Source organism: Microtus oregoni, unplaced genomic scaffold, assembly GCF_018167655.1.
Source record: "Microtus oregoni isolate MIOR12 unplaced genomic scaffold, Mior012 000040F_ref0000088, whole genome shotgun sequence".
In the NCBI taxonomy this organism is placed as follows: Eukaryota; Metazoa; Chordata; class Mammalia; order Rodentia; family Cricetidae; genus Microtus; species Microtus oregoni.
This window is the reverse complement of record NW_024543207.1, coordinates 8,235,293-8,248,668: the sequence shown is the minus strand read 5'-3', so window position 1 is coordinate 8,248,668 and position 13,376 is coordinate 8,235,293. Positions and strand designations below refer to the sequence as shown.

At 34.1% G+C, this 13,376-nt stretch overlaps 1 protein-coding gene across 5 annotated transcripts in view; it reads right to left on the bottom strand.

Moving 5' to 3' along the window:
• Cdh12 (cadherin 12) overlaps window positions 1-13,376 on the bottom strand; it is an 820,788-nt gene that overhangs the window by 13,970 nt on the left and 793,442 nt on the right. For all 5 annotated transcript variants that reach the window (XR_005972342.1, XM_041632151.1, XM_041632149.1 and 2 more), the window contains one exon: window positions 3,495-3,631. Coding sequence is in view for 4 of the 5 variants with exons in the window: in XM_041632151.1 (XP_041488085.1) it covers window positions 3,495-3,631 (137 nt within the window). In the remaining variant the exon portion in view is untranslated. The remainder of the gene's footprint in view (window positions 1-3,494; window positions 3,632-13,376) is intronic.

Sequence of the window (13,376 nt, the reverse complement as noted above, 5' to 3'; positions counted from 1 at the left end):
TGTTCATACTTGGATTCATATCATGTGTTGAAAAATAAGACTGAAAATTAATTATTAAGGATAAAAGCACAAAATACATAATATTTTTAAAGCTACCTTAGAAATAGTTGCTTAATTAGTGTAAATGTACTTAAAAATTTTAGTAAATAGGTAAAACTGTGTTTTATTTTCTAAGGAAACTAGAAATCAACAATAATCATAAAACAGTGGCCCCTTCATTGTAACGTTTAGTGTGTATTGATGATCCATAACATATTGCACAGGTGAGTTCAGACTCACAGCATATGAAATATAGTCATTATGATAAGTTTCTTTTTTTTTTCTTTTAAACGATTTTTTTTATTGAGAAAAGGAGAAAAAAAAAAACAAGTTTCCACCTCCTCCCAGCCTCCCATTTCCCTCCCCCTCCTCCCCCCCTACGCCCCCTCCTCCCACCCTTCTCCCCCTCCCCCCACTCCTTTCCCCCTCCCTCTCCAGTCCAAAGAGCAGTCAGGGTTTTCTGCCCTGTGGTCTTTTTTTATGTAAAACTCTGAAGATTGGTGGTATAGATTTCTATTAAACTTACAAATGGAAATAATAAGGACAAAATTTTAAATAAAGGCTTCTGGATCATTGTAAATTATTTTACATAAATATAACAATATTTTGACTATAAAACCATGTAGTGAACTAATCCATAAAATCAAACACTAATAAAATTCATGAAAAGCAACACACTGGTTTAATTCTACACTAACTGGTAAATGGATAGTCTCTACATTATCTGAGATGCAGAGCTCACGTTCAAAGTACAAGATTCACACTTTATTTCATTAAGTCTCTGTGGAGTTGAGTTGTCTTTGACAGGAAGAGAAATTTCTCAACTGCATTTATAAAGAAATTACTTTAATAATCTATAAAAATAATTTAAATGTATTAGTATAGTGATATTTTATTATGTTTTAATTAATAAAGCTCTCCTAAACACAAGAAAAGGAAAACAGCCAAACCACTAGAGAAGTCTTACCTCTACCACGGCTGGGTGATTGCAGACTAAGCGGACTAAGTCTCTCTCTCCTCTCATTCTATATTCCCTCTAGTGCAGGATTATAGGCACCATCCCCTATCTTTGCTTCTGCATTGATCTTGTGTACCCTAAATCCAGAGATTAAAGGTATGCGCCACCACTGCCTGACTTCTAGTGGCTTAGCTTTGCTCTTCCGATCTTTAGGCAAGCTTTATTTATTAAAACATAAAGAAAATATTACTATATACTGGACCAATTTTAATCCACCACAAATTTATCACAAATTTGTATATTGCTATTGTTTGGTTGCTTGAAATTTAAATTAACACCCATTTCCATAAGTAAATTGTTGAAAATATTAACATTATCTTGTTAATAGTCTTTCTCCAAAGGACTTTTTTATTTTTCACATTTTAACTAATACAAATCTTTGTTGTGTGTAATTATTCTGTGCACTGTAGGATATCTAGATTTTCCAAAATTAAATGTCACAAAACATCATTGTAGATATCAGAAAACGAATGTTCAATTACGGAAAAAGGAAAACAATAACAACAATTTTACAGGGTTGAAGTGAGTAATAAATTCACTGACTTAATTCTAGCATATTTTATTCTATCATGTATGTTTAATTTATTTTATGGTATTATAATACTATACAAACCTCATTTTTAATTCTTAAGTGCCTACTACAGAAGTAAAACATCTCTTTAACGACTAGTGTTATAAAATAAATATGAAATAATTTGTCAGTATGTAATTTATAGACCAAAACAGATTTACTTAATTTAAAGATATAATTTATTTTATTTTGTTGAAAATAAAGTGACCTGTTTACTGAGTCATCATAACCATATTTGGGACAACTATGACAAAATTTCTTTATATCTAGTATATCATGAAGATTTTGATGAAAATCCTAGATAGTAAAACCACATAGAGTTTACATAGTATTGGGAGTATTTCAAAAAATATAAATTGTGAATTTTTCCTGGAACAAATTATGGAATCAAAACATCTTTAAAAATAATAGAGAAGTGATATTTTATAACTAAAATATAATTTAGAATTCATATAAAGTTACAATTTTCATGCTAGTCTTCTTAATGTTAAATGGTACCATCAATAGCAAGAAGCGAATACATTAGCTTAATCAATATTTCTCTTTATGTAGAATATTAATGATCCTTATAGAGTTTATAAGATAAACTCTAAAATCTATAGATGAGGTCCAACGTTACTGTTGAGTTATATATGAGACCAAACAGGAATTTAGATCTGTGCCGAAGAGAATTCACTGTGATGACAAGCACTGTCAACCCCGCCAGAGGACCTGAGTTTAATTTCCTGGAAGCTTTCAATATTCTATAACCCTATTTTGAGTGCTGAACCCATCTTCTGGCTTCCTTTTATACCAGGCATGCAGACGTGACCTGAATACACACACAGACAAAGAACTAAAGACATACCTCTGGCTTCCTGAAAATTTTGAACACATGTAAACTTACTCTGTCATGCACATGTACACACAAACATACACACACTCCTACACATATGTTAAAACATTTAAAAATATAAACACAGCTCTTCCATAGTTACACCCAGACTGATTTGAAACTGAGCAACGCTCCCAGAACAGAATAAATGTTTGTAGTACTTTTTTATTTGAAATGTAAAATTAATATCTAAAGTATTACAAATTTCTGCCAGGTGCTCAAAGTAATATAAGGAGGGAAAAAAATATTCCAAAGGGAATTGACAAAACTCTCAAAAGACCAGAGCAGAAGGAAGGAGACCAGGTGTTTCTCATAAAGATACTCTTGCCAATAGCTAAATATTAAATATTCTCCCTTTGTAATTGAGAAGGATGTGAAACATCTTTGAGTGCATTATCAAACAAATAAGTTCTGCTTTCGCTCTAAGTCGGGAAAATTGTTTCCTGTGCCACAAGCAAGCACAAGGAACTTCAAACAATCTGTGTATTCTAAGTAAGTGTCTCAAAAAGTCCACTTAAAGCTTTAGTATAATCCACACTTATCTTAATATATGTTCTCTTGAAAAGAGAAAAGGATAGCTTTTCAAGTTCTTTCCTCAAAATTCAGAAAATATTTCACAGTAAGTGACTTCATATGCTTATTTTCTTCTTTTTAAACTTATACAACTCTGAATAACATAGATACAAAGAATATCTGTAGAAGAGAAGTTGATACTTCTGCAAATTCTGGAAAGTGATGAATAGAAAAGGGTGAGGTTACACAATGAAAATCACTTCTAGGTATTCCTGCAATCTTGCAAACAGGGCTCTCTGGCAGCTGTCACAATTTCTCTGGACTTATGCTATGAGGCATAGGAACAGGTTTCTGAGTTTCCCCGGGAGACTATTCAGCTGTCAGTCCTAAAATAAAAAAGACCTCAGCAGGGACTCATTTAAGAGTGTTAAATCCACAGAATTTCAGTTTAACGTTGATTCTGCCCACGCCATACTTACTAACTTTACTTGCAATTATGGAGAAATTATACTGTGCCGTGCTCTCTCTGTCCAGTAATTCATTCGTGGCGATGGTTCCTTCCGTTCCATCTATTGTGAAGTAGCTGTCCCCATCACTCTTCCAATCTATAAAGTACCTGCACGTTAAAAGAGTAGATGCAAATGTGCAAGGATTACACATGAATCATAATGGCAGTGGGGCTAACTTGACACAGTTACTTATTTTCCACCCTGTAGCTATTACCCACCATGCAATAAAGAAGACTGTAAGTGGCAACTTCTTTATTGTAAAGTCGGTATGCTCAAGGGGAAACTGGAAATAATGAAAGATTTAGTACTCTTGCTGTTCGGATTATTTTAGGGCCTTGACACTTTGAAAGCTCAGTAGAGACTAAGTTTCGAAAGCTGATCATGGTTTTCCTTAACCTGCTGAATAGTAAAACTCTAGCAAGGAGTAAAGGAATTCCTCAGCGATAGCAGTGGGAAAGGTGAGGGTTGGAGAGCGATGTCTGCAAACTGTTAAAGCTGTAGGCGGAACAGACACAGTCTTTGTGTTTCCTTGAGAGGGAAAATACTAACAGTACAGGAAGCAGATGAAAATAAACACAAAGTTTAAAGACTCAAGAAAATTATTTCTCCTTAACCAGTTATGACTTCGTAACTTTTAAGTTTTTGAACATCCTTAGTCAGATAATACTGTTTTCTCTGCAATACCTAGGGAAAAGAATCAGAGAATATGAATAATAAAACAGAAATTAGATTTTCTTAACATTCAGATAATGAGATACATGTGGGATGATAGGGATATTTTTGTTCATAATATCAAAACAATTTTTTTAGAGTATTGGATTAAAATTCTAGAGCCTTGAACATGCTAGAAATATGCTTTGGCACAGAGCTACACACAGAGAAAGACCAAGCATTATAAAAGGTAAAAGCTAGCACTGTTTTTCATGACTGTAATCATTAAATAATTCATCTTCATAATTATTCAAATTGAGCATTATATATATATATATATATATATATATATATATATATATATATATATATATATATATCATATGAAGAAAGCAAAGCCCAGAATCTGAAAAAATTGCTTGTGTTTATGGACCAATTTAACAGTATTTGCCACATATCCATCACTAATTTCCATGTACAACTTGAGATAAAATGCTGTATTGGAAAGCTAGTTTGCTAAAATGGAGGTATAATGTGCTGCATACTGCCTAGGTATTTCATGTCATATGAAACCCATAGAAGTTATAAAACAGCTGGGCGATGGTGGCACACTCCTTTAATCCCAGCACTCGGGAGGCAGAAGCAGGCAGATCTCTGTGAGTTCGAGACCAGCCTGGTCTACAAGAGCTAGTTCCAGGACAGGCTCCATAGCTACAGGGAAACCCTGTCTTGAAAAAACAAACAAACAAACAAAAAAAAAAACAAAAAAAAAGAAGTTGTTAAACAGAGAGGTCAGTGCAAATGATAGTTTTACACTTGACCAAGTGAACATTTCCAAGCCACAAATGAGCAATTATTTTAATCATGAAAATTTAGTGATGAATTGTGCACTGTATAACGGGTTATTATTTTGAGAAATGTTATGTGAAACTCATGTGATTTCAGCCATTGCACTGAGAGATCAAATGCAGTTGGCCTTTACAAAAGAGCTGTATGAGCTTGACATGCCAATATCTTTTAGTAACTGATCCAGCAACAAGTTGTTATTGTTATTGCAAGGTATGATCCATGCTGTTGATCTAACTTTGATATCTCAGATATCTCTGAATAACATAGATACAATAGATCTGTGATTTTAGAAAGCATTGAAGTCTCACAATTTCAGTGGAATAACTTTTACTATAGGAACACTGTTCCCAACACAAAAGCAGTTATGGCGCATTTAAAAGTTAAGGAACTTTGAAAATTTTATTTTTCTTTTTTCGATTGCATGCCTTTTTCTAAACAAGAAATGTTTTATCACATTATTCTTTTTCTTGGCACCTCTATTCAACTAAACATATACCTAACTCAAAAAGAAAGTTGCAGCTTGTTAGCCTCGTTAATATTTTAGGAGGCACCATTAATGCGGATTGTGTTCTCTGCATAATGGACAAGTGTCTAACTACACACTAAACACCATGCAAGAGGTAACTGCATAAAATGAAGTATAATGCTCACTCCCGATGGTGTGAAAAGACGTTTATCTCTAGATGATCTCACCATCTGATAGATGATCAGAAAAGGCCTTGCAATAGTGTCAAGAAAAAAAAATGCCTCATATAAAATAATGGCTGAAAAAAAAATCTCCCAGCATCTGATGATTGGAAGGTACTAGAAGGCTGTATAGAAATGGTTCAGGGAAAGACTAGCAATCACAGACAAGAGAGAAAGAGCCAATTTCACCTGCATTAGCCGTAGAAACCCTAGGAAGGAGCTATAGAAAAGCTGTGCTCTTAGTTATTATCATAGAAAGAAGATAGAGGGGCACAATACCAGAAGTGATTCCATTCCTGGAAGTATTTTCATATTATAATAAGGCGCTGAGTCTATATGTGGTAAATGACACATTATTAAGGGGAATACTAAAGCACCGATTAAACATCAATTGCTTTGAAAGCCATGTGTTGGAGCATTCAAACAAGACAGCATTGTTAAGTAAGCTTGTTTTGCCTTGCAGAATCTTCCAAAAGACAGAGTAACCTAGGCGGCAAAACAGGATTTGATTCATGAAACTTTAAGAAGTGGTTAAAATATGATAGAGTGGGCTGCTAAATGAGTCAAGATTCAAACACTCACTGGGTAGTTAGTATTTTTTAAAGATACAGAAAGCAATAGTGTGTGGGCAGGAGGGGAAAGAATGAAGAATTAAGTATGTATTCATTATCAGGATTTTAAAAAAATCATATAGAATCAGGATAGTATGAAAGAATAAAACGGTGCTTTACCTGAAGAATATTTAAGACATTATTTTTACCATGTTTAAAAATTATTAGTTACTAGGTAGTCCTTATTCCATGATATGTATGTACAAGGACCAATACTCCATTTTCTCTTAAAATACTTGTAAATTGCAATAAAGTTGTACAAATGTTACAATAAAGGCCATATTTCCAAAGTTAACACTTTCATATTTCCTTCAGAACTAAAATATATCCGTATATACTGATATTTAGAACTCACATATGAGAACATTTTACAGAAGCCATGGCTTTTAAGCCCAAAATGCTTAAATAAATTGTTCCAAAAGCAAAGACAACGGGTTTGTTCCAATATTGTAATTATAGTGACATGTTCATGTCTATGCAGAAGCACATCTGTGTGCAAGCATGTGTGTGTGTGCCTGTGTGTGTATGCAAGCATGTGTGTGCATGTGTGTGTGTGTGTTTGTGTGTGAAACATGGATACTATTCTTCTACAGAAGTTTTCCAAATATTTTGAGACAGGCTGTCTCATTAACCTCGAAGTTGTCAGTTAGGGTTGATTGTCTGAGCAGTGAACAGCTATTTCTTCTTACGCTGCCAGGGTTTATAATTGCTTGGCACCAGACCTGTTTTTTTTATTATTTTTGTTAACATGAACTATTGAGATTATTCTCAGGTCTTTGAAATTGCATGCCAAATACGTTGCTGACGACCCTGCCTCTGATGTCCTTATTTCCTTTTTTAATCTCTGATCCAATGCTTTTGTTTACATTGAATATTTTCAAATGCTATATGAATTTGTTTAATATGATTTTTACTTTTAAATCTACATTATCTTTTAATAGCTACTTTGAATTTTACCATGTGCATACATCTGATTTGAATTCATACTAATTTAGATCCAGAAAGTTATAAAATTTTTACTTCAATTTGTTTATGCATTATGACATATTTTGTAATTATTAACATATATTTTTATATATTATATTAATACATCTCACAAGTAGAGCTAAGCTTTTTTGTAGTCATTTGCTCTTATAATTTATGCTTATTAAAGCTAAGGAAGGTATTTGGGGACCAACTATTTAGCTGTCTATTTTTATGGGTTATTTTACCCTGGGTACCTCCTCTCAGCCTGTCTTAGGTAGGGGCTAAAGGAGATTCCTGTCTTCCTATTTTCTCTTGTGAGTCAAGAATTGTTACCATGAACTGGAAGAGCCAGCTTGGGAGAAATACAACATATAGGAGGAAATGGATGAGCAAATAAGAAACAGATAATTTAGACTCAAACAGCAGAGATTTACCTTCTGTTATTTGTAGTAGGAGGCAATAAGGAATGTTGCTACTGTGAAATCCCCAGTGTGGTATTGTGAACCTGCATATGATTGCTGCCTAGGAAAAAGCTATGTGTCCTTACCATAGACAAGTCTATGGTAGGCGTTTATGTCATGGTACATGATAGATATTCATGAATGTGTTGTGTACATAGATCTGAGGTCTAACAACATAATCTGTTAGTGGACTCAAGGACTGTTAATTGTAACACAATAACACTAAGGGTACAGGAGTGGAACCTATATTTTTCCAGCAACCAACAGCTCTCTTATTGGATTTAACTTCTGCTCAACAAGAAGAAAATCATACCGGTACCTGTTGAAAAAAGTTTCTGTCCCACCAGGTCCCACAGCAGTTCAGTCCCAAAGAAACACACAAAGCTCTACCTTAATTATAAACTGGTTGGCCTAATAGCTCAGGCTTCTTATTAATTTTTACATCTTACATTAACCCATTATTCTTGTTTGTGTTAGCCACGTGGTTTGGTACATTTGTCAGCGAGGGAGTCTCATCTTGCTTTCTCTGTGGCTGCGTGATAATGGCTGACTGACCTTTCCTCTTCCCAGAATTATTCTGTTCTCGATGTCCTGCCTCTAACCCTGCCTTGTAACCCCAACTATACTTCCTGCCTGGCTACTGACAAATTAGCATTTTATTAAAAATAATACAAGTGAGAGGATAAAAGACCATTGTCCCACAGCAGGTACCAGAAACCTAAACAACTACCAGGGCTGGCAAAGTCATTAACTTTGTGTGAGAGCATTCCAACATCACTATACTAAGCCATCACAACCATTAGCTACACTCCAAATATTATACCCACAGGGAAGTATAGGCCTCATACTGAATCAAGAAAATTTCTCCTTGAAACAGACAAAGAACATTACAGAAAGCAGAAACCAATTGAAATATAGAGTTGTGGAGCCTGGTCATAATACATATATCCACAAACCAGTTCCAAAATGTATGTTTCGGTGAACAATGTGAAAGAAGCAACAGAATGATTATAAGAGCCAGACAATAAAGAAGTTTGTGGTGATATTGTTGGAAGTTACACCTATAATGTCTCTTCCTAAGCATGAGCTCAACATGGAAAATAACAATAGATGTGCTAAAGCAGGAGAAAGAGAGTTCAGGAGGCCTCAGTCATACACACAAAAAAATGATGGACACATAAGGAATACTCAGAGAGGAAGAAATAATCTTTCAGAAGAAAGAGCACAGCACTTTGTGTTCGATAACAAATATTCAGCCCTGAAAACAAATATAAAAAATTTTGTGCATGTTAATCAGTATATGTTTAGAAAAAAAAATATATATGCATGTTGCAACAACTCATGTAAAAGAAGCCATGAATTCAGAAGAGACCGAGAAAAGGTATGTTTGAGGTAGGAAATGAAAGGTAGGACTTGGTATTTATATTATAACCTCAAAAATAAAACAAAAAAGGAATTAAAAAGTTTTCATTGCATTTCTGTAATAAGCTCTTTATATGTTGTGTTCTCATGGAAAATTTTCCAGAAAGAGTAAATAAATACTTTTTATTAAAAATTGTTATTACTATTTGTGTATGTTTATCCTGGATAGTTGCCCAAAGAGTTGCACTTTTGCCATTTATTAAATGACATCTCCATCATTTTTTTAGGTCATTTATCCTAATGACCTAAATTATCTGAATTACCTAATGTGCAATAGCTGTATGCAATGATTATTTCTTCTGGGAATATAACAAGATAGAATAACACTTATTTAGAGTGTACAAAGCCCTAGACTCAATTCACAGCACCAAATATAGAAATAAAATTAAATAACATACTTACACTTCTCTAATCTTTTTAGGTAAAGGTATACATATATTACGAAGAATAAAATAGCTACTTATCTCATTATACAAGCTTTATCTTTTAGTTTAGTGTACCATCCATATGCAGTGTGGTATATTTTTATGAAATAAATCACAAAAAAACATTAATTTTGTTCATATATGGTATGATTGGTGACCGTGTCATTCCTTCCAGTGTCTATTTTCCTTGTCTCCATTGTAATATTGGAAATAACTACAGCTTTAACTAGTTGTCAAAAGCAATACAGAATGTTATAAATATGAAACGACATAAATAAGTTGCTCTAATAAATTATTCTGATTAACTTCTAAGCATACTTTTCACTTCTTCCATCTTTCTTTTATGCATTTTGGAATCTTTTAAAATTTATTCCTTTTTATTTATGTTACATCATCTGTTTGTCAATGCCAAAAATAATCTTTTCACACATTTATGCTTATTTTGGGCATTAAACTGTGGAAAACATCAACCTGACTTTAGAGAAGTGGAACCACACGCAGTCCTCCCGCATCTTTTCAGCTTTAAACTTTGGTCTTTAAACTATGAGTACAAGGATGCAGGCTCTGTCAATCCCAGTGATTTTTTAGCCTCTTTACTGTTTAGCACATCTTATCTTTGATGAGTATCACTTGGTGAGATCTGACACGTTTTCCTCTAGATGATACCTGGGAAGCATGATTATTACATGCTGCAATATGGCTGACCTTGGTATTTGGCTCAACTAAATATCCTCAGCATCATATCACAGTTGACCAAGTTTAAAGCTGGGGCTTGCTTTTAGGTTCTACTCTGTTGCCTTTTACAGACCTCAATGAATTCTCTACCTGACTAAAGAAACAATTTTTAACAGTTTCCACTTTTTACTGTAATATTTGCCCAATTAAAAGAAATAAAATGTCTGCAGAATATTGACAAGGCAAATATCCTAACATATCATGATATTTGCAGAATGATATACCTCTAGAGTATTGATGAAATTATCAGGGACTAGAACTTTCAGAATGAACCCTTTCATGCCTTGCTTTGGATGCTACAGTCTGACTTTAATCTAAACGTTCACTTCCCTAAGACTTACCTTTCACCCAAACTTCTGGAAACTTTTATTTAATACCTAAGTGTCACCTCATGCCATTGACTTCTGCTATTTTAGGTTCAGAACTCTGAATATTAGTTACTCAAAATTTAAATATGCCTGAGCCATGAAAGCCCATGGTGCATTCTGATTCCAAATAAATTTCAAATAACCTTGATAATAAACATTGTACAAAAGTAATTTAATAACTAATAAGTAAAGAGAAAGATATGTTAAATATGTGTTTCCTCAGTACTGCAAGGTAGTCAATAACCTACCTTTCAGAAGGTAAAACGTAAATACAATTAGTTCAGATTAACGACTTGAACCATAATCACCTGAGCCAGCTTTTTTCTGGTGGTGGGAATTGATTGACATGAATCGTAGCAGGATAACTTCAAAAATAAATCCTCTAGACACGCCGGGCAGTGGTGGCGCATGCCTTTAATCCCAGCACTCGGGAGGCAGAGGCAGGCGGATCTCTGTGAGTTCGAGGCCAGTCTGGTCTACAAGAGCGAGTTCCAGGACAGGAACCAAAAAGCTATGGAGAAACCCTGTCTCAAAAAATCCAAAAAAAAAAAATCCTCTAGACACCATAATTAAATATACCAATAGGATAATATGAAATTATTTGAAAATGAAAAGTTAGGATTTCTTGTTTTAATCTTCATCAAAATCATCAGAGTGTATAGGTCTGCATCATGAGGTCATGATGTCACTGAATTTTCCTATAGACCATTAGCTTGTCCTAAATCCTTTCTTTTCTCTCCTTTCTTTCTTTTTACTTTTTCATCCTGGGATTCTCTGTAGCTTTGGAGCCTGTCCTGGAACTAGCTCTTGTAGACCAGACTGGCCTCTAATTCACAGAGATCAACCTACCTCTGCCTCTTGATTGCTGGGATCAAAAGTGTGTGACACTATTGCTCGGCTTGCCTAAATCTTTTAAGAAGTTAAAAGTCATATTTAAAAACAAGAATATATATTTTGATTTTTACTCCAACTTGATGAATTGTATATTTTCAAAGTTAAACATGACATATTTCAGATTTAGTTAGGTTTCTGCCAAGGTTAAATCATATAAATGTGTATAAAGAATTTAAGTGTTTTCAAGTATTCAATAGATTCCAAATATACCTAGTATTCTAAAAAAATCTCCATTGTATAATTTTACTGTCTCTATTGATTTATTTAATAAATTGTTGAAAATTATAAAATTAAAAAAATAAATATAAAGTAACTAAAATCTTTCACGCATATAAGTACTCTGTGGTTGTTTGAAGAAAAATATTCTCAATAGATTTAGGCATTTGAATAGTTTGTCGCCAGCTGAGTTTTTGAGATGGGGCTATGATGGAGAAGTTATATCACCAGAAACAGGTTTTTATGGTATATGGCTTTATTTTATTTCTAGTTTTTTTTTTTTTTATCTTCCTATGTAATGTTTACTGTTGAGGATGTGGGATCTCAGCTTTCTGCTCCTGCTGCCATGTCTTTCTAACATGATGGAATACTCAATCATCTGGATCCATAAGCCAAACTAAACTTGTCTGTTTCCCCATAAGTTGATTTTGCTCATCGTGTTTTATCACAGCAACAGAAAAATAATAATTTATACTCAGAATACATTTAAGAAAAAGATGAATCATGTCTCCTTCCCTGGAATATGGATACTTTTGTTCTAAAATATCCTTATCCTTACTGAAGCCATGATTTGATACCATAAAAAAAAATGTCTAGTCTCTCTTTAAACTAAGGTCAGGGAATGTTTAAGGAAATCTGGGCAATTTTCTCCTTCATAACAAATAAATTTTTAGACATTTTGAATTCATTTTATATTGATGGCATTTATCACCAATATAATTAAATCCTTAGACATTTAACTGATGGAAGGCCTAGTCTGGCATGCACATTTGAGTTCAGACTCAAACTGGTGCATCCCTGGAACACCATCTGCCCATACTATCAGCAAACTTGAGGCAGCCTTTGTAACACCCTCTGTATGCAGGGCTAGTCAGGGGAATGCACAAGATGCTGGCCCACCCACATAAACTCATGCTCCAAGCTAAAACTGTGATAGCACTGTTTGCCCACAAATCCCAAGAAGATTCGACTAATTTGTTTTGTTCATGTAAGTTTTTGCTTTGCCTCTGAATTGGAATCACCCCTGTTCCTCCAACTCAGAATCAACACCGAGTATCTGAAGACCAATCACCCTCCCAATTCCTCATTAACCATACTTGAGTAATAACAAAACAGAACAAACTTACACACCAGCAGCCTAGAATCTACATCAAACACATGAATGTTTTCATATTGTGGGCTTTATGTTACATAAACCTAGCAACATTTCCTCTTGTCAAACCTCATTTTCTTAGAAAAAAAATGTTTTTAATGTGTTTTTCAGGTGTTTATTTTAGTAAAGAAATCCCTCTGTTCTCTAGTGTCCATAAACACAGCTATTGGAAACTAAATGACTTTAGCACATTTGCAAGTAGTCTTCATGCAAAAAATTGACTCAGAACAATAATTCTCTTGGGGGGTCTTAAATACTAAGAATAGCATAGCAGCAGCAAGTCAAACAAAACAAACCCCAGAGATTAGCAAATTCAGCCACTGCTGCAGTTTCTGTATTACGACTTGTCATAATGGTTTACTTTTCCTTGAGTGCCATTGAGGTACTTCCTACTAACTTCTACCTTCCTGATCT